Source organism: Epargyreus clarus, unplaced genomic scaffold (genome assembly GCF_041222505.1).
Source record: "Epargyreus clarus isolate Ecla_fem2 unplaced genomic scaffold, WU_Ecla_fem_2.2 ptg000021l, whole genome shotgun sequence".
Classification (NCBI taxonomy): domain Eukaryota; kingdom Metazoa; phylum Arthropoda; class Insecta; order Lepidoptera; family Hesperiidae; genus Epargyreus; species Epargyreus clarus.
Genome location: NW_027332228.1, coordinates 4227882 through 4248711, shown reverse-complemented (window position 1 = coordinate 4248711; position 20830 = coordinate 4227882). Strand labels below are relative to the sequence as shown.

Here is a 20830-nt window from a genome sequence, read left to right as displayed (position 1 = left end):
AGGTATTCCAATTTGGTCTTCAGGGTTTGTAATCAGCTGGTTTATAATTTTTTTTGAAGCTCGTTATAGAAAATTCTAGTCTAAATGGTTCTTTTAAACGATTCGCAAATAGAAAATTATTTCTATTTTCAGAACATCCCTGTTGGGCACGTAACGAGCGTATCCAAAGGATTGAATAAAGGATTCCTTTAATCGTTACGTTCCAATGTAACATTATATGTAATTCGGGCGTTTACCTTCCCGGTAACAGGATTCAAATGACGTGGGCGCCTTATTGGCGAAACTTTTCCTTCTGATTTATTCAATAAGACTGTTTTATTACATTTTTGGATATATAAATTTTGTTGTTTACAAAAATACTTTTTATATTATACTAGCTGACCCGGCAAACGTTGTGTTGCCATATAAATAAAGGGGTATGAAAAATACGTAGTAGCCTATTCTCAGACCTACTGAATATGCATATAAAGATGAAAATCGGTACAGTCGTTTCGGAGGAGTACGGTAACTAACATTGTGACATGACAATTTTATAGATAATTAAAATATTTTAAGTATCTTCTTAAACTGCGTGAACTGCGTGCTCGTCTGCTACTTCTATGTTAAAAAAAAGGGTGTGTGTGTCAGCTACGACGCACGATTGGAGTTTACTCCTTACGAACGATAATTATGATATATATCGAATAGAAAAAAAGGGTAAATGAACGCATCTGCTAAAATGATAAGAGAAACAAACATATATCTGTAATTATTCGGATTATTTATATTACTTCAAAAATAGAAATGGGTCGTAATAATTTAATATAAGTATTACAAAATATTATATAAATATAAAATATATTTAATCAATTGATTAAAAATAATAATGATAAAAACACTAAATAAAAGATCTAGCTGTTCGTATTTAAAATGTATATTATTCATAAATGTAAACGATAAGCTTACCAATTAACCGCATCCATGTGTTTTTTTGGATTCTTCTTCATTATCATCTAAATCAATTTCTTGCATATTTTCAAATATTTTTTCAACTTTAATCACTTGATGATTTGTTTAATAGTACATAAAAATACACGTATCAATGCATAGAAGTACAAGAAAACTTTAAAATCAAAACATTAAAACTTGATGGTTAGGTTGCTGTTTATGTACGTTGTATATAGATGTATATATGGTCGCATGGGTATAATAGCGCCATCTAGTGGCAAGTTTTATAAATTGTAAGTTTGCAAGTTTATCAATCTATGTATTTTGGTTCCAAATATTATAATGGTAACTTAATATAATTGTTTATATTAAAGTAAATTTTAATATAATATAATTATTTATATTTAAAACAATGTTAAACGTTTTATAACTTAAAACTTAATAATTATAATTTCTTTGCCATCTATAAAATACCCTTGTTGCAATTTACGGATGCAATTTATATGAGACTCAATAAACATGTTATTATATGTAATTTGGATTGTTTCTGAATGTTTTATAATTCTAGAATTCATTTAAAACGTATTGCTAATTTTATATAACTTATTTTGAACATAATTCATTAGCAATAATTCTGTAATAAATATTAAATAATACTGTTTTGATTTTGCCCGTTTATCGTTGATAGATGGTGCTGATCAACAATGCATCCATTTTTATAAGTTAAATTAATATATCAGTAACTTACAAAAGCCTCTTTATGTTAAAAACTTATTTTGCTAATATTATATCTTATTCAATTGCTTACTGATTTTATATGTTACTCTTCTTTAAAAACGTTCATAAAAGATTGTTAATCATATTATGGCGCCAATGTTCATATTTTTCACAGTGTTTATAAATGATCAAACCTATAACTTAATTTATGCAAAAATGTAAACAAATTAGTTAATGACGTTTTAATGTTTTATATATTGCTAATTATTTTTATTGTAATAATTACTTTCATATGGGATTTGAACTTACTGTATTTTAAATTAATAAAAGCACTCTTGATTCATATTTTGGTTAAAAACACTACTTCCTTTTTGAGAGGATATGATGATTGTAATAATATTCCATCTCATTCTTTTACACGTTCAATCCTACAGATATATATGTTTGTCTCTTTCTACGTTACGCCTCAACTTTTCGTGTTACACTTGATTTTACTCCTCATAAAATTTCCGTACCGGGCCTTATAACTCAAATCGTTTCTTAAGGAGTAAACTCCAAAAAAAAAAAAACTTTCCATACATTAAATATATAGCAATTGTTTGTGGCGACTTTGGCTTTGCCAAAGTATTCAGCGGATATGCATGATAGCCAAGCCGCGATGGAGGCTCGTTTATTAATAAAATTATACAACTATTCGGGATGCGACGCTCGTGGCATATTCCGACTGATTTACGTTCGTGCACGAAATTGTTACTTGGGTTATAAAACAACGGCATATGGGCTGTACACGTACCTTACGACTGTCATATACAAGTCGCGAATGGGTACGAGTATTTAAGCGTGCGAAGTTTATATAAGGGCTTTTATACACTAGCGTTTTTCTAGCGCAGGCGTTCGTCTGTAGTGTGATGGACGTAAACGCAGCGTAGTCGCTACGACGCCGCGTCAACGACGCATTATGTACAATCATGTCTAAGCTTAGTATACCGTTACTTAGTATTATTTTAAACTACGTATCGATTGCTGGTTTTGTCAATGAAATGTAAAAAAAAAAGTTAAGAGTTAATACGAAACCTATGAATGCAGACGTGCGCCTGCGCCTATGGACGTGCAACGCCAGTGTACAGGAGCCCTTAGATGTTTTTATATCTACAGACACTGCATTTGTCAGATAAGGGCCGATTGATGCCTTTGGAGCTGAACCACTCTAAAAAGGTTTGATTATAGTCCTAAAATATTTTTATAATATAATTAAGTACACTATAATTATTATGTTTTCACAAATAATGTGTAAACCTAATGTTAATTAGTATTAAACAAACACATACCTAATCTCTCTAAGGCTTTGTTTACAATGGAGTATGTATAATTATTTACAAATACAACGTCCAACGTCGTGTGGTACGATTAGGTAAATTATAAGAGTCACATTGTGTACTTAGATATCACTATTTAATCGTGTGAACTGTAATACAAACGAAATAATAAATACATATTTAAAAAAAATATTTTTAAAAACTCTGGCTAGTCGTTACTAAAAATCTGTTTTAGTAACAAATTTTTTGTATTCTTCTTAGAAAACCTTTTGATTTGATACCCATATCATGGGGGTTGAAAATGGTTTGTTAGTTTGAGGAGTCCACCATATTGAACTTAAAATGACGTCACTAATTCAAATATCCATTGTCACCCAATTCAAACACATATGAATGCTAGCTGACCCGGTAAACGTTGTGTTGCCATATAAATAAAAAATGTTTAGGTTGAACAACCATTATCACTTAGGGGTATGAAAAATAGATAGTACCTAGACGATTCTCAGACTTACTGAATATGCATATAAAATTTGGTGAAAATCGGTAAAGCCGTTTCGGAGGAGTACGGTAACTAACATTGTGACACGAGAATTTTATATATAACTAGCTCACCCGGCAAACTTTGTACCGCCTCAAAATCAATTTATCAAATATATTTCATATAAAATATAGCCTATGTTACTCGTGGATAATGTAGCTTTCGAATGGTGAAAGAATTTTTAAAATCGGTCCAGTAGTTTTTGAGCCTATTCATTAAAATCAAACAAAGTTTTCCTCTTTATAATATTCATCAATCGGTAGGAATTCACTTACTTAAAATTCGGTTACTCTTACATACATACTCGTACGTACAAAAGAAAGTTAAATAGAAGCTTGTAATAAAACTCCTACAATGGTAGGTTAGCTGAAAAAATAAATAAAAATGTTTGCTGTCACATTTTATCCGTTGTAGAGAAAAGCTTTCCAAGTTATTGTGTGGTGACAGGCAAACAAAAACTATTGTTGCCTACAACGATAGTCAAAGTCAATATAGGTTGGTTGTGGGAACAGCGACATTGGATTTGAACTCAACGACCGTTTACCTATTGTCATTATTCAGAAGTAATCGAATAATTTAAATAATTTAAGAAGATTAAGGCTTCGTTCGTATCTAAAGACATTGAACGGGCTGTGGGTAGACAAAGAATAAATTTTGTACAATATTTTGATGGGCGCGTCCGCGTGATTGTATTACGGTAGATATAAATTTGCCAATACATATTGTGCAATACTGACATTAATTTTTGTGTTAACAACATGTCGCTAATAATTTTAATTGACAAAAGAAGTCATTTTCCTCATCGCCACCGTCGCTGCTACGACTGTAGTTGTTAGTGCAACCTATAAAACTGTTATCTCACTCGTATCTTATCTTATCACTCTAGAATACCTGATCATTGATCTCCATAAATCACTTAACTCAAGCATATCGTTGCGAAGTAATCTACGGCGTTTAACGTTGTGATAATATGAATCACCACAATGCACAGTGGTCTATAGTGGTCTTAACTGAAATATAACAAATCGTCATTCAATCTATTATCTAAATATATATAACTCAAAGGTGACTAACTGACATAGTGATCTATCAACGCACAACCCAAACCATTGGACGGATCGGGCTGAAATTTGGCATGCAGGTAGATGTTATGACGTAGGCTTTCGCTAAGAAAGGATGTTGATCAATTGTACCCCCAAGGGGATAAAATAGGGGATGAAAATATTACTTCGTAACGCGAGTGAAGCCGCGGGCAAAAGCTCGTGTACAATAATCTTCAGTATAGGCATTTTTCTTTTTCATTCTAAAACTATCTATTCTATCGTAAAGATTCTAGCAAATAGGTGTTTACTGGTAGGTCGAACAGATGTAGCAATCCTAGATAAAACGCGTAGGTCGTAAAATAAACATACTCGTATCTTGCTAGGGTTTTTGGGTGAAGCGTTGTTATTTCGCGGGATTCTGTCCTATAAATTCTGTGTAGACAATGGCTGGATAATAATATTTTCTACACTTTTTATTTTGGTATATTTTGTAGGTTTATTATGGTGTTTATCGTGTAACAGTGTTAATGTTACGTCGAGCACTCTAGTGAAATATAAAAAATATATTTTGAAGAAAAATAATAGGTTTTCGTAAAAGCTCTCATCATTTTCAAATTATTAATACATTTTTACATTAAATTTGTTTTTAAATAAAAAGCCAAAGTACAAAAAATATTAGTATAGATGAGTATATAGCCTGCTAAAGATAGACAATAGATAAAAATCATCCCTATATTTGATTGCTCTTATTTTTTTTATAATATAGGAGTAGCAGACGAGCACGCAGTCCACCTGATGGTAAGTGGCTCCTGCCGCCCATGGACATCTGTAATCAATCCCAGATAGGACTTGAGATCGGCCACAGACGCGCCGCTACCCTTGAGGACTAAGCTCGAACGCCTCGGAAAAGTATGTCTCCCATACCACACCCTTCAAAACGAAACACAGCAGCGCCTAGCACTGCTGTTATTAAGCAGAAATAGGTGTGGCGGTGGTGCCGCCGGAGCCGAACCACAAAGGGTTACCACCACTACCACCACACCTTCGAAGTTTAACCTTTATTGGAGGTAAAAAGAGGTCTTGCATATAAGCGAGAGTATATAAAATTCGATATAACAGATCTAGGCACTTAAGTGTTACAGTAATATGGATACTGCCATCATAAGTGGCGTTCTGACTTATAATCGAACATTGGCTTTTCGTATCCGTGAGAAAAATCTCTATTTACACAGACGTTCACACTCGATAACGTTTATATAAGAAGATGACAGAGTCCTTTGGGCTTAATGACAATCATAAACTCGGTTTACGAGTCGTCAATTTACTTATTGATTACTGGTAGGCTCTGAGAGCTCGAAGAACTTGTCTGATAAAGAATATGTAAAATAAGCGATTATATATCGCTTTATGTTTCCGAAAAGAAAAAAACATTCGACAACTTTTGATAAAATACATACATCTGGAGGCACGGCAGTGCCTCCGCCAAATCGAGCCAAAAAACGCGGCACGGCCGTAGCATTCTTTTCTCGAAGCAATTCGGCCCATTCTTGAAATATTATTTACCGCAACCGCTTGCAACCGCTCGATTTCGATCGGTTAAAGTTACTGTATTTGTCAACTTCCCTATCTTTCAATTTCGGCTAAAAATTGCGGTGACAGCGACACAAATGATGTTAATGCCAAATCAATTGGTGCAACACAGAATTCTAACATTCCATCGCTACCGTCAAAGTTGCTGTTATTTTTAACTTTAACGCAAACTTTAACTGGGCTTTCGATGCAACCCATCCTTAGAAATTAATTATGTCACTTACTTTAACTGTGAAGAAAATAAGGAAACCTATACAAATGAAAGTTCTTTATAAGTTTTTCATGGACGAGTGAAGCCCACCAATCTGACATGGTCAACGGGTTTTCTTACGTTGATTGCTATAACTTAAAGGTTTTTGAATTGAAGAAAATATGATAGTCTCAACACCGTGAAATAAAAAAACAAATACCTCGTTATAAGTTGTTTCTAAGTTTCATTTTCATTTCTTATTATTTGTTTTTAGCTTGTGATGCAAGTTTAGTTTAGTCAAGTATACGAAGATGGAGGATTTTAGTAAACAATTTTCAAGTTAAATACACTTGGCAACTTTCTTTTCTTTATTTCTTCCTTTGGTTCTATCGTACAGTATTTTTAACCGACTTCCACAAAGGAAAAGGTTTCTCAATTCGACCGTATATTATGTTTTCCTGTTTGTTTGCGAATAACTTCGTTGTTTAAATACCGATTTTGATGTTTTCTTTGTATTGGAAAAAATATATTTTAAAAGGGGTCCCATTATAAGGAAATCAGGGTCTGATGATGGCAGATCAGAGAAATCTAGGGGAACTTTCAAAAATCGTAGGGGCGACTAATACGTTTGTAAGTTTTTTACTATTTCCTTGCTTACTCAGCAAATCATTTCTTGAAGGACAAATGCTTTTTCATGAAAAAATATTCTAACGAACCTCTTTACACCCACACTTTGGGAATCGTAAATCTCGGGGGACCCATCAGAGGACGAGTCTGAAAATATCGGTAATCAATCTCCTGCCCTTCTACTTATACACGTTTAGCGTGCCTTAACTTTTCTTCCCTCTAATAAGGGTTATGTCCCTAGTTATTGGGGTCAAACATCGGTCAGGATGGATAAGAAACAAAATATGTATTTTGATGGCATAAGAAGCGTAGAATCGGTGCATTTAGGTCACAGCCCACGCTGGCTGAGCTAAAATGTTGTTTGAATGAAATCCTCGAATAAAAAGAAATGTTTTCAGGATTATTATAACATTAAGATAGTATTCTTGAGCAAATCCTGCGGATTTTATCCCTTTTCAATTAATTTAAATTTTTAAGTCTTTATAAACTTCATGATTTTCAACAGACGTTTCTTAATCCAAAAATATCTAGGGCTACTTATAATAAGTAAAAAGTGGTTAAATACTGAATCTTGATTGTAATCTCTCGATTTATTTTAAGAGGCGTTGCCATGGAAACAGGTAAAAGAACCAGATAGTGACATTTAATCAATATCTTAATTTGTGCCTATTATAAACAGGGGTCCCTATTGTACTGTGCTTAGGCTACACTACAAAATCCAAAGGACCAATGTTTAAAACACGCAAATTGTATTATGGTACATTAAGGTTCACTTTTGGGTGCTCGTTTTTGAAAATTTCTTTGTCATTTTGTCAGGTCAATTCCGTTTCAATCCGACGTCCTATCCGTAATCTGGTGGTTTCTTGTTATCAAAGCCTTTGTTCATTTGAATTTAGATATTTGGTGAGATATCCGTCAGGTCGCATTATGCCTGATGGGACAATGGGCAATCGTTTCTTTTTACAAGGTTTTTAATATAAAATTACGTATTCCGCAGGTCTTTGCTTTCGGCAAGCTAAAAATATTCACTTTTTGTACCTTACGAGGAATGAATAAAATAAGAATTTTATTATGAGAATAATTGAATGAGATAATTTTGTATAACATAGGCGATTTAGGAACATATTATGAGAGTAACTGAGTGATTTTGTAGTTAAAAATACTTGGATATTTTTTGCAGTAACAATTTTACTTACTTTGTAAATATTTTAAAAATAAAATGGAATATAGAGCATAGGAACATTAAAGTTAGTATGTTGTTTAGGTAATATTATTATAATGCTACGACCTAATTTCTATTACAATATATTTATATCATTATAGTATAGGTAATGTGACTTTTAGTTACAATATAATTTATTGAATTAAAAGAACAAATTTCAATACATTTCGTTCAATAGTACTAGAATTTTCATATAACACACGGCATAGATACTCTTGTGTGTAATATCCATCAAAATTCCCAATACATTTTACAGCACTTATTATCTTTCATCTAAACTGACTTTGCAATGTTTACATTAATTTTAAACAAAAACACGTATGCTCTCCGCTTTAGATAGAGTTTATTGTTGTTCTCCAAAAATACGTTATTTTATTCCAACGATATGATAGCCAATATATTTTTAAGTCACCTTTAAAAAAAGCTTTATTAACAACGTCTGTGCCTGCGACTTCGTTCGCGTCGAATATTACGTCAATTGTACAGCGCCATCTAACAAGCTCACGGAGCATATCAGTAAACTGAAATTCTTCGTTTTGCATATACGTCAAACAATGTTAGAAAAATACTTCTAACTGTAAATAATAATAACTTTAGATACAGTAGATCAAATTGAACGAAATATAACTAAATATTTAATCAAAATATGGACTATGAACTTATTATTAATCAATTGAATTTAATTTAGTAATTTTGCTTTGATGCTATTTCAAACATACAGACCAATAGACAGACAATAATTCTAAGAATAATAGAAATCGGCATTATTACTTATCGTCAGTTCTCCTAACTAACTTCTATGCAAATATATTCGATGTACAGATACGCGAAGCTTATATTCTTCGTGTATGAATAAAGTAGATATGACTTTGTGACTACGGACATGTCTTTTATATTTCCAAAATAAATCACAAATAGTAAGAACACATAAATTTTACATAATTGAATAGCCAATGGATTTCCAAGAGCCTATAAATAACACCATAAATATAAGCATTTCTTCGATAAACTTTTCCAATTAACTTTGTGGAGTTCGTTGAAATATTGAATCGAGTGTTGCGAATTTCTGAATACGCATAAAGATCGTATTTCACTCTGGCCGGAAGAGATGACAAGAAAGAATTTACTTAGGATTTGTTAGAAAACTCCGTCGCTTCAATAAAAAAGTAGTCAATTACATAATATTTGTACCTAAATGAACCAGCTCGAATAATTATCTCTATTTGTCACAAGTGACTATTATATACCCATTAGAACGATCTGGTTAACTGGACGTTTGCGTTGCATTAATTGACAATAATCGTATAAGTACATTCATTCCGTCAAAGCCATACGAAAAGGATAGGTATGACAATCGGAAAGACCTTTAATTTTATGTAACAAGATATTCCTGCCTTTTAACAGAGTGCTAAGCGCTGCTTTGTTCTGGTTTGAAGGGTAAGAGAGACATACATTTCCGAAAATTGTCACCTTAATCCACAGGGGTAGCTAATACGGGTAATCCTATCTGGGGTTCATCACATATGTCCATGGGCGGTAGTGCATGTTCGTCTGCATCTCCTATATTATAAAAAAATAACATAATATAAGAAGATATTACCTTGCTCGCTTTTCGCCTCGATCTACTCGCCGATAGTGGGACGGGTCAGAAATTACATTTGAAACAATAATTATATTATTTACTTTTCGGAAAAGGAAGTAACTCTTAAGTTACTTTATTATCGCCTTAATCCAAAATTCAGTACCCAGAAACGCATGCACGTACAACGCATCTGTGGTGATCTTAGGTAGGACTCTACTGTTATCTCAGGTTGATTATAGGTATCCATGGGCCGCAGGGCCATTTCCCATCAGGTGAACTACATTCTAATTTGCTACTTCTATATAACAACTAGCTGACCCGGCAAACGCTGTGTTGCCATATAAATAAAAAAATGTTAAGGGTGAACAAAAATTATCACTTAGTAGTATGAAAAATAGATAGTAGTCGATTCTCAGACCTACAGAATATGCATATAAAATTTGGTAAAATCGTTAAAGCCGTTTCGGAGGAGTACGGTAACTAACATTGTAACACGAGAATTTTATATATAATATATCGTGTAGCAGCTACCTCAGTAATGTTAGAATATTCCATTATCGTAATTAGTTGTAGCAAAACATATTCAGAACAATGGCCTAATCCTTCTCATTCTGAGAGGAGACCCGTGCCCAGCAGTGGGACAGTAATGGGTTGTTGATGATGATGATGATATTCAGAACATGTTCTACGTGTCAATAAAGTATTTCCACATCATAAATCGTAATGATTTATGTTATAAATAATGTGAAGTTAACAAATACGTGAAACAGGCCCTTGGATAAAATATTGGTGAGTGGTTACGTCATACTAGTGGTGTTAGATAAAAATATATTTTACGATAAACCTCCAAGCGGTGAACAGATAGAAGCAGCGTAGGACGAGGCACGGACTGGCTATTTATTTTGTTTAAATAGTATTATTATAGCAACAGATGCTACGTGACTGAATCTACAGAAGAAAGGTGGAGCGAGTGTCTTTTATGGAATACGAAAATCGTTTTCAGGTTATTGAATTGCAACACGACTAAAACAAATTTAAATAAGTGTTAAAATTTACTTTTACCAATTAAAATACATTCATTTGTTATTTTTGACATACTACTATCAACTGAAAAACTGTCAATGTTACGTTATCAAAACAAAACTCTATTGTTCCTGGAGAGAAAACCAGTGGGCATGGGATGCTGTCTGAATGACGAACACAATAATTACTTACTAGTTTGTTTGATACGGGTGTTGCATCCGCGTCTGTCGTGTCTTCTGTGTGGCATGCGTCTAACATAGCTGTTTTTATCAATCGTTTTAAAATAACTCACGGTCATTTCTTTCAGCTAGAAAAATAACTGAAACATTATATTCATGTTTCCATTCAACAGCCCTTATAAGTCCACTGTTAAAACGTTGAGTTCATTTCGTTTTCAAAACATATCTCTTTGTATGAAATAACATTATTAAAGTGTTAAACAATATCATGGACATCTAGTATTAATCCCAGATACGGAATACAGCTCCGCTGTGTTATAAAGCATTAATGTTGTTATAAGGCAGAAATAGGTGTGGCGGTAGTGCGGAACCACAGAGGGCTCTACCACTATAATAATATGGTTCAAATGTGTGCATCATAAATTTCTTTAAAAAAAATGTTAAATTTCCCAGCTCGTTGACCGTGAAAACAGTTCACATTATTTGATTGTCACTCGACTATTTCGAGGAAAGAAAAATGTATGTTTTTTTAACCTCATCGCCTACACTACAAAGCGGATATTCCGACGTTTATTACACTGTTTATTCCTATTGATGTGATACATTGTTTATTTCTGTTGAAGTGATAGAAAAATTGGCTAAGTACAAGTCGAACTCGCACACAGAGGGTTCCGTATCACCAAAATATACATTTTTTATTTTTAGTATTCTAGTTATTCTTTTTGTTATTCTAGCAGCCACTGATGTAAATACATTGTGAAAATTTGAACTGTCTACCTATTACGGTTTAATAGATAAAGCGAAGAACGTCAAAAAAAGGGGTCTTTAATGGCGATCCCCATTTATTTACAATTTTTATTGTATTTTTAGTATTTGTTTGTTATAGCGGCCACCGTTATACATACTCTGTAAAAATCAAGTGCCTATCTATTATGGTTCCGGAGATAGAGAGAGCTCTACTCACACACACACACAGAGCACAGAGGTGAAAGACGGACTGACAGCGGAGTCTTAGTAATAGGGTTCCGTTTTTACCCTTTGGTTACGGAACCCTAAAAATCACGCTTGAAGTAAACGGCTAGACCACTTAGTAGTATTATGATGGCGTCTGTTTTATTGCAATTCACAAAGCTGAAAGTTACGAGGCCATCAATTATTTTGACTAAAAGTTTTTTGGAAACACGCCAGCCACACCTTTGTATTGTTGTGTATGACAGTATCGTACTGTTAACACATTTTGATGAAATAAACACAATGTTGGCTAGTTGATTAGTATTATTAAACGTCTAACTATTATGCGGTTAATATAGTTTCGTTATTATTTCTGTGTGAACGTCATAGATAGAGATTTGCGTCAGAATTATTCATATTATTAATTAGGATAAGACAGTACGTGGTTTTGCATTTTATTCGGTCACACTATACCTTATTTCTTAGTATCATAAAAATGTCAGGAATATCCAGATAGGCGCCAAGAAATTATTTATAATAGAAATATTTTAGAAATTTGTGGCCGACCTCAGGAAGGAATATCTAATTCTATCTGGGGTCGACTACAGATGTCCATGGGCGGCAGTAGCCACTTACCATTAGGTGGACTGCATGCTCATCTGATACTCCCATATTATATAAAAAAAAGAAATAGCATTCACGAAATTTTATAAGAAGTAAAGTAGCTAAGTTCATATATTAACTATTGGAGATTGACATACCCGTAGGCTTCTCCTAACTGGCGACACTCAACCTGGTTCTGTTCTCCCTGCATCACTTGAAAAGTGATTATCTCCTAAATGAATTAACATATTTAATTCTTTCTCAGGTTCAAGATGGATCCAGACGAGCTCATAGAAGAGATGGAGCTGCAGACCACCACCCGCGCCTCCATCTTCACCACGCCGTACCTTGAGGGTGCTAACCAGAGCGCGTGGAACAGTTCCCTCAACACCACTGGGAGCGTCAACTACTATTACTTTTATGACGTAAGTACCTATACTACGCTTAGTAGGGATTAATAAACTGTCATATTTTCATGACATTTTGGAACGAGGTAGGGCTCGAGATTCGAGTCGAAGTTTGACGGTCGACTAGTATTAGGTGACAATCTTAGTCCTCAAGAATGGTTGCAACTCTTCCACTCCACTACAACAAACTGTCCGTAGACAGAGAATTCCATTTTTTTGTATGATATATTGATATAAGAGTAGCACACGAGCATGCAGTGCACCTGATGGTAAGTAGCAACTTCCGAACATGGACATCTGTAACCAATCCCAGATAGGATTAAATATTCCAGACTGAGGTCGGCCACAGATGCGCCGCTACCCCTGAAGACTAAGCTGGAACGCTTCGGAAAAGTATGTCTCCCTTACCACATCCATCAAATCAGAACATAGCAGCGTTTAACACTGCTGTTATGAGGCAGACATAGGTATGGTGTTGCCGCCAGAGTCGGACCAAAAAGAGTTCTACCACCTTCAATGATGTCCATGGTCGATAGTAACCATTTATATGCTAGGTTTGCAACTTCAATTTAAAAACGACCCACTCTCAATTTTACGAGACGTGTAAATAATTAACTTGGGTTGCGTTGAAAAACATCGTAGGAAAATCTACTCAAACGTACTACAGAGGAATTTAAAGTGGTTCAGGGTATATAAGACGTGAAGTTTACCTATCCGTACTTGATTTGCTACTAGGACCTAAGTCCTTCGCACTCTGAGACCCGAGCACAAGATTGTGGCAATAACGGCTTGAGATGAAATGAAATGAAGCTAGCCGCTAGACCTATTTAGCCTTTGTCCTTAGCTTTTATCCTAACAACACTATAAAGTGATGTATATACAAAATAAATATCAATCTGTGCCTGACGCAGTATAAGGCTTAGAACACACGGAGCGTTTTTCTTCCACTCCCGTGTGCTCTTTTTTGTTTAGAAAAACGAACACGCGTGAATTATCCAACTTGTTAAAAAAAGGCTGAAAAGGGTACCTAATGTAAACTATGCCACTCTCTCAATTTAGATTAATCCAAACGACTCCACATATGTGAAATTCTATACAAGTCGTTTGGCTGTAGAGCGCTAATTGACATATTATATATAATATTGCCCCCTCATTTTAGTAAAAGGATACTTTTCATTTTCAATACAAAAGGTCGCTGCTTCGTGAGCTTTGTTTAAAAAATATGTTATATTCTCCAGAATAAGATACCACTGGACCAGACCTACAAAAATAATGAATAACATATTTTCCATCACACCCATTCAGTTAATAATTCAGTTATCGAATATATTCGCTACTGTGAATAGAATGAATTCCCTTGATTGACGCGTTATCTCTCCCTTTTGTTGGCAGCGAAATAGTTTCCAATTGCATTTCCCCATCGTCTTCCATGTCATGTAGCCGTGAATGGTGGCCGATCAATCAAACATCGTTTCATAGGAAGTAACAAGGAAAACTGTATGCGATATTAATTCCGTATTAAGAATGGGAAGCATAAATCAATCAAAGCTTTTGTGTCTGAACATTTTTGCATAATGGAAAATGAAGTCTTCTGTACGCCGTGTTTTGGTACCATGTATGATTTTTGAATATTATAAGTGGAAAATAATGATAAATTAGTGCCCGTTATTATGATCAATAGTAATAGTAATTAATATATGCAATGTTTTGCCTACCTATGATTTAATTTGACAAAATTTCCATATTAAAAATTGTCTTTCGATCTTTAAAAGGCAAATTTTGTATAGATTGGGCATCGATCACGGGAATAGCATGTTTATATTAAATCTTTTCTTAAATCCAATTTGGAATCTGATTTAACTTAAATTATGATAACATCTTGAACCCAGTTTCGAACCAAATTGAACTATGACTACATACCATTTTAAAAGCAATGAAAACTCTTAACAAGAGTAGGAGGAACTCGGATGGATCGGATATTGATCTTTAACTCGCGCACATGGGTGAGACAGACATTACTATTACTATGACGTCATAATCTAGCCATCAAGCCTTCGAAAGTCGAATGGATCTCGTCACGCCCACGATTTTCAGGTGGATTAGTGGATCATAAAACCTAAAAGGTTCTAATCGTGTAATGGACGTTGGAGACACTATCGGGGTAGATAGCGCTATCAACACCCACTGAATGTGCGAAGTAATACTGGCTACGTTTATCTACTTGCTACGTCGTGGACACCAATATCACATGTTGCATTATCCTTTTTTTGAAGTTTGAAGAAGGTTTGGGAATAATTATGAGGGATTTTTTAAACTGTCAGATTTTAAAAATCAATATTAAAAAGTTACGATACGATGTGATACGAGACCTTGTGTTATGTTACGGGTTCATTATTTTACGTGATGATAAAAAGTTTTCCGTCCTCCTAATAATAAGTCTCTTTGGCTTATCTTTGATTAGTCCTAATGACTTACATGCCTCATAATATGTAAGTTAGCTGGTATCTACAGACTTCCAACGAAACGCAAAACTGCTTGAAGCTAGAAATAAATGTGGCAATGGTACCTCCCCGTACCATACGTGCTCTACCTCCTTTCATATCATAATGACAGATTAACATATGAGTACTTATAATCACGTATACTCGTTACTAAAAATATTATTGTTAGTTTCGTTTTGATACTTTTTTCATATTTCTTGTAATTATTTATTAATATTAGCGTTTTTCATAAGTTTTTCCTAATTAGTTCGGTTTTGAACTAATTATGATAATGAGAAGATTTCAGTGAAAAGTATAATCCTTTATTATTATGAAGTAACCCTCAAAGTAAATTCATTATTTTGTCTGCCCAGCTGGGGATCGCAACCTTTGCGTGTTAGGCAGTATACAAAAAATAAAATGATTTATTTCACGATATTAGTTACGTTAACTATATTAAGTACCACATTTATATATCAATATTGCTAACTATAACTTATTTTTGGAGAGCAAGTGACTTAAAAACTTAAAGGTTGGTTCATGGTTCGACATAATGGGCCCCACATACTTTTACGCTGCCACACATTTTTTTGCCCAAAACAGCAGTGTAGCGATACTGTGTTCTAGTTTGTAGGGTACGGAAATAAAGAACCATTTTGAAAAAGGCTCTATCACAACCTAACGAGATTACTAGATGTTTTTGGAATGGGAAATGGAAGTAACTTTGATTTAAGGTGTACGTGTTCATCGTTTTTAATTTTACGACATCAAACAATCATTTTATTTTACAAAATATGACATAAAAATAATGGACAAATTTACTGCGAATTTTACGGGCGTAGTTAACCTTTTGAGTAAAAATTTAACCAATTTCCCAATTAAACAAATTTTACAAAATCAACGGTACGTAAGCACCGACTTTAGCAAATATAAATACTTATAAGGAAAATAAATTTAATGGCTAGTTAAGGAACAGGGTTTACCTTTTACGTGAGCACTGATGAGTTCCCATTTTTTTAACAGAAGTTTTCGTACACACACCACTACATGTGGTTGGGCGATAGGCGATAAAAAATATATCGCTGTACGTAGAAATGCCATTTGAAAAATTTTATTCTACATTTCTTCATCCATTTGGTATATTAAAAAGGAATAAAAAATACATAGAGTCGAACATAGAACCTTGTTATTTTTTAAGCAGTTTGTAAATGAGTACAAGTCACGTGTCTACGATTCTATTCTGGACCCATAATTTCCCATACTCATACCACTACTCTATCACTAAAACCTTTAAATTATTTTTTACATATTTTTTACAAATAGAGTGCATACGATGTAATCCACCTGATGGTAAGCAATCACAGCAGCCCACGGCCTTCTGTAAAAAACTATACAAAACAGGTTCTATCTTCGCCGACCACTGGAGATTGACTAATATGGTCCTCGTGTGTAAGTCAGCCGACATCAAAATCTTCGCCGACCACTGGGGTTGACCAATATGGTCGCCTCGTGTGTAAGTCAGCCGACATCAAAATCTTCGCCGACCACTGGGGTTGACTAATATGGTCCTCGTGTGTAAGTCAGCCGACATCAAAATCTTCGCCGACCACTGGGGTTGACCAATATGGTTGCCTCGTTTGTAAGTCAGCCGACATCAAAATCTTCGCCGACCACTGGGGTTGACTAATATGGTCCTCGTGTGTAAGTCAGCCGACATCAAAATCTTCGCCGACCACTGGGGTTGACCAATATGGTCGCCTCGTGTGTAAGTCAGCCGACATCAAAATCTTCGCCGACCACTGGGGTTGACTCATATGGTCCTCGTTTGTAAGTCAGCCGACATTAAAATCTTCGCCGACCACTGGGGTTGACCAATATGGTCGCCTCGAGTGTAAGTCAGCCGACATCAAAATCTTCGCCGACCACTGGGGTTGACTAATATGGTCCTCGTGTGTAAGTCAGCCGACATCAAAATCTTCGCCGACCACTGGGGTTGACCAATATGGTCGCCTCGTGTGTAAGTCAGCCGACATCAAAATATTCGCCGACCACTGGGGTTGACCAATATGGTCGCCTCGTGTGTAAGTCAGCCGACATCAAAATCTTCGCCGACCACTGGAGATTTACTACTATGGTCGCCTCGTGTGTATGTCAGCTGACATCAAAATCTTCGCCGACCACTGGGGTTGACCAATATGGTCGCCTCGTGTGTAAGTCAGCCGACTTCAAAATCTTCGCCGACCACTGGGGTTGACCAATATGGTCGCCTCGTGTGTAAGTCAGCCGACATCAAAATCTTCGCCGACCACTGAGATTGACTAATATGGTCGCCTCGTGTGTAAGTCAGTCGACATCCAAATCTTCGCCGACCACTGGGGTTGACTAATATGGTCCTCGTGTGTAAGTCAGCCGACATCAAAATCTTCCACCAAAACACAGAACTACTTCACGCTAGAAATACATATTTGTGGCGGTCATACCTCTCTGGTTATACTAGATCTATCCTTAAGGTCTACCTACTAATTTCGTGTACTATTGTTCCAGGCCGTCCAGTTCACAGTGATGTGGGTGCTGTTCGTCCTCATCGTCGTCCTGAACTCGTCTGTTATAGCGGCTTTGTTGTGCACCAACTCCAGGAAGAGCAGAATGAACTTCTTCATCATGCAGTTGGCTATTGCAGGTAAGATGTTTTCACAAATAAAACAAAACCGGTGCAAAGAGGATCTTCTAAAAAGCTTCAAAGCTCCCGATGAATCGGCGACTGCTCTGATGTCAAAAATGTCTATAAGCTTTTAAGTGAAATAAAATGAACCGCCATTATTTCGAGAAATGTAATATTTCTTATAGAAATGTGCTGAGATGAGAATAGAAAATTTTGCAGGAGAAAGTCCTGGCTAAGTTACTAATGGATCAATTTTAGTCGAAAATCTCGTTGGTTTATTTAAAAATTTATTTCATTCATATGATAACAAATCTGAAGACAATGAGACAAAAATGGATTTAGTAATTTTATATATTAAGCCGACTATTAACATAAAGACAAGTAGGGAGATAATGATATTTTTGATGCGATAGTATAGTCTATGGTACCACACCTTGTCGCGCCAGTGCCTATTTCATTATTACCAGTTACCCATATCGTAAAGGTATGACGGTATCCTAATGTTACTATGTATTTATTGCGATTTTTATTGCCATACGTTAATGAAAGTGACACAGTGCGCTACTAACTAGTCAAGACATCTTCGCAAAATATTATGTTCATCTTCGTTTTTCGTAAGGCAAGTTATCCAGTACCCACGAGTACAAGTAACAAATACACCAAATATACAAGTAACAAATGACAGTAGAACTTAGCACTGGTATTATTGGGCAGAAATAGGTTTGGCGGTTATGTCTCCGTAGTCGAACCACAAAGGGTTCTAATATCTACAAGAATTAAGTTCGTATTGGGGCAGCAAAGTATTTTATTTTTAGGCAATGATTTTCCCCAAAAATACCAAAGACGAAAATAATCAATACGGCCATATAAAAACGTTAACACCCAATCGAGTGCTCTGAATATTGTGATATAAATTAACCTCCCCGTTATCGACACGGTAAACCACTTGACACATATTTTCCACTTATTGAATAGGTGACTCGCTTCCGTAGCTTATATTTAGCGTACATTTTATATGTCCTCGGTACGTTTTTTATAATACAGGAGTAGTAGACGAGCATGCAGTCCACCTAATGGTATATGGCTACTGCTGCTTATGGAAATCTGTAATCAACACCAGATAGTATAAGATGTTTCTACCTGCACCCTTACCATGAGTTTTCAAAATATCACACAATTTTCGTTACGCTTACTCAATTCATTATTCTGTTCCGTTTGCTTCAGTAGACTGAGTAAACGTAATAATAAGTAAGTGCTCAAGTCTTTTTGTCTACCTCGCATGTTCATAAAAAAGAGAGGCAAAACAAAGCGCCATTTTGTCAATTTAGACATTTAATGACGTTACTGACACTATAGTTCTGATACAATCCGCTAGGGGCGCTGATTGGAAATTGTATGGGCAAATACGTAAACAAATACCAAAAAATCATATTTGTCAAAACGTAGAAATAGGTGTGGCGTTGTTGCCGCCCGCGTTGTCTCACAAAGGATTCTACCACCTTCAAATTAAATAAGACCACGTTTAAATAATACAGTCAAAACAGTGAAAAGAAAATAAAGGGCTAAGCGCTGCTGTCGCCGTGTTCATTAATTATACACTACACTAAATAAAGCAAAGTTCACGAGGCAGTGGTTCTCAAAGTTTTATTTCAAACTTTAATACGACGAGAAAACGACTTATGTTAAGTATTTAAAGGATCTGAAACGTTTAATTTGTTAAGCGCTGCTGTGTTCTGGATAATTTCATGAGAGTGTCTAAAGCTTTGATAGTCAAATTTTAGCACTACGTGTAGTGCAAGAAAAAATGCCAATTATTTTAACAAGATATGACAGGAATTTTTTTATGTAAATCTTACAATAATAAAACATTCCAACTTAGTCATCAAGTGCAAACGTCTATTGATTAAACATCTGAATATGAAACTTAAAAACAAAAAATAATCCACATGACTAAAAAAAATCATCTGAAATAGTATGTTTTACTCACAATATTTATTGCAAATCATCATGGGCTACAATGTCAAATTCTCATATTGAATACCGGTTTCTTAATTTTCAAACACAATAGAACCACAACAATTTGAGAACCACAGTCCCCGTGACTAAGTAATTGAGTTGTTTTAAATAGTAGCTTACTAAAAAGTAGCCTTGAGATTTCCGTGCAAATAATCGCTGTATTTAATTATAGTGTAATATTTTGTGTGTAGTCGGTTATAATTTAAAAAATAAAGCTTTCCTAACATGGTTCTTTGATTATTTACACTATTGATGTTATAAGGAAGACATTTAGATGAGAAATTCGAACTTAGTCCTCCGCGATTAATACCAGGATATCATGAAGTAGCTTTGCCATTCGTTGGAAGGGTATGGAAGCCCGCTGACTTACGTATTAGGCGACCATCTTACGCCGTTTGTCCACCGCAACCGTAACCGAGCCGATACCGATAATTAATGACTGCGCCGAAGTAGCGTACATACATTTACTATAGCCGCTTGTACACCGAACGTCCGTCACCCGAGCACCGTCATCCTGGCCGCCGATATTTCGAGTAGATCGCCGTGATCGCTAGATCGGCACCGAGATTTTGACGGGCCGATGTGCCGGCAATAAAACACCTTGGAACTTGTCCATACACTGCCGTCACACGCGTGACAGCTGGAACAAAATAAAGCGGCGATATCGGTCGCAGTGGACAAGCTATCGCCGTCACGTCATATTAAGATCGGCCCGAAATAATCTCGTTCTCGGTATCGGCTCGGTGACGGTGCGGTG

At 35.3% G+C, this 20830-nt stretch overlaps 1 protein-coding gene across 3 annotated transcripts in view; it reads left to right on the top strand.

Annotated features, from left to right (window-relative positions):
• The window catches only part of NGR-A26 (neuropeptide receptor A26), a 150847-nt gene that overhangs the window by 103234 nt on the left and 26783 nt on the right, over positions 1-20830 (top strand). For all 3 annotated transcript variants that reach the window (XM_073084468.1, XM_073084467.1, XM_073084469.1), the window contains 2 exons: positions 12774-12933; positions 17940-18075. In XM_073084468.1, the coding sequence (XP_072940569.1) occupies positions 12781-12933; positions 17940-18075 (289 nt within the window). In that variant the 5' untranslated portion in view covers positions 12774-12780. The remainder of the gene's footprint in view (positions 1-12773; positions 12934-17939; positions 18076-20830) is intronic.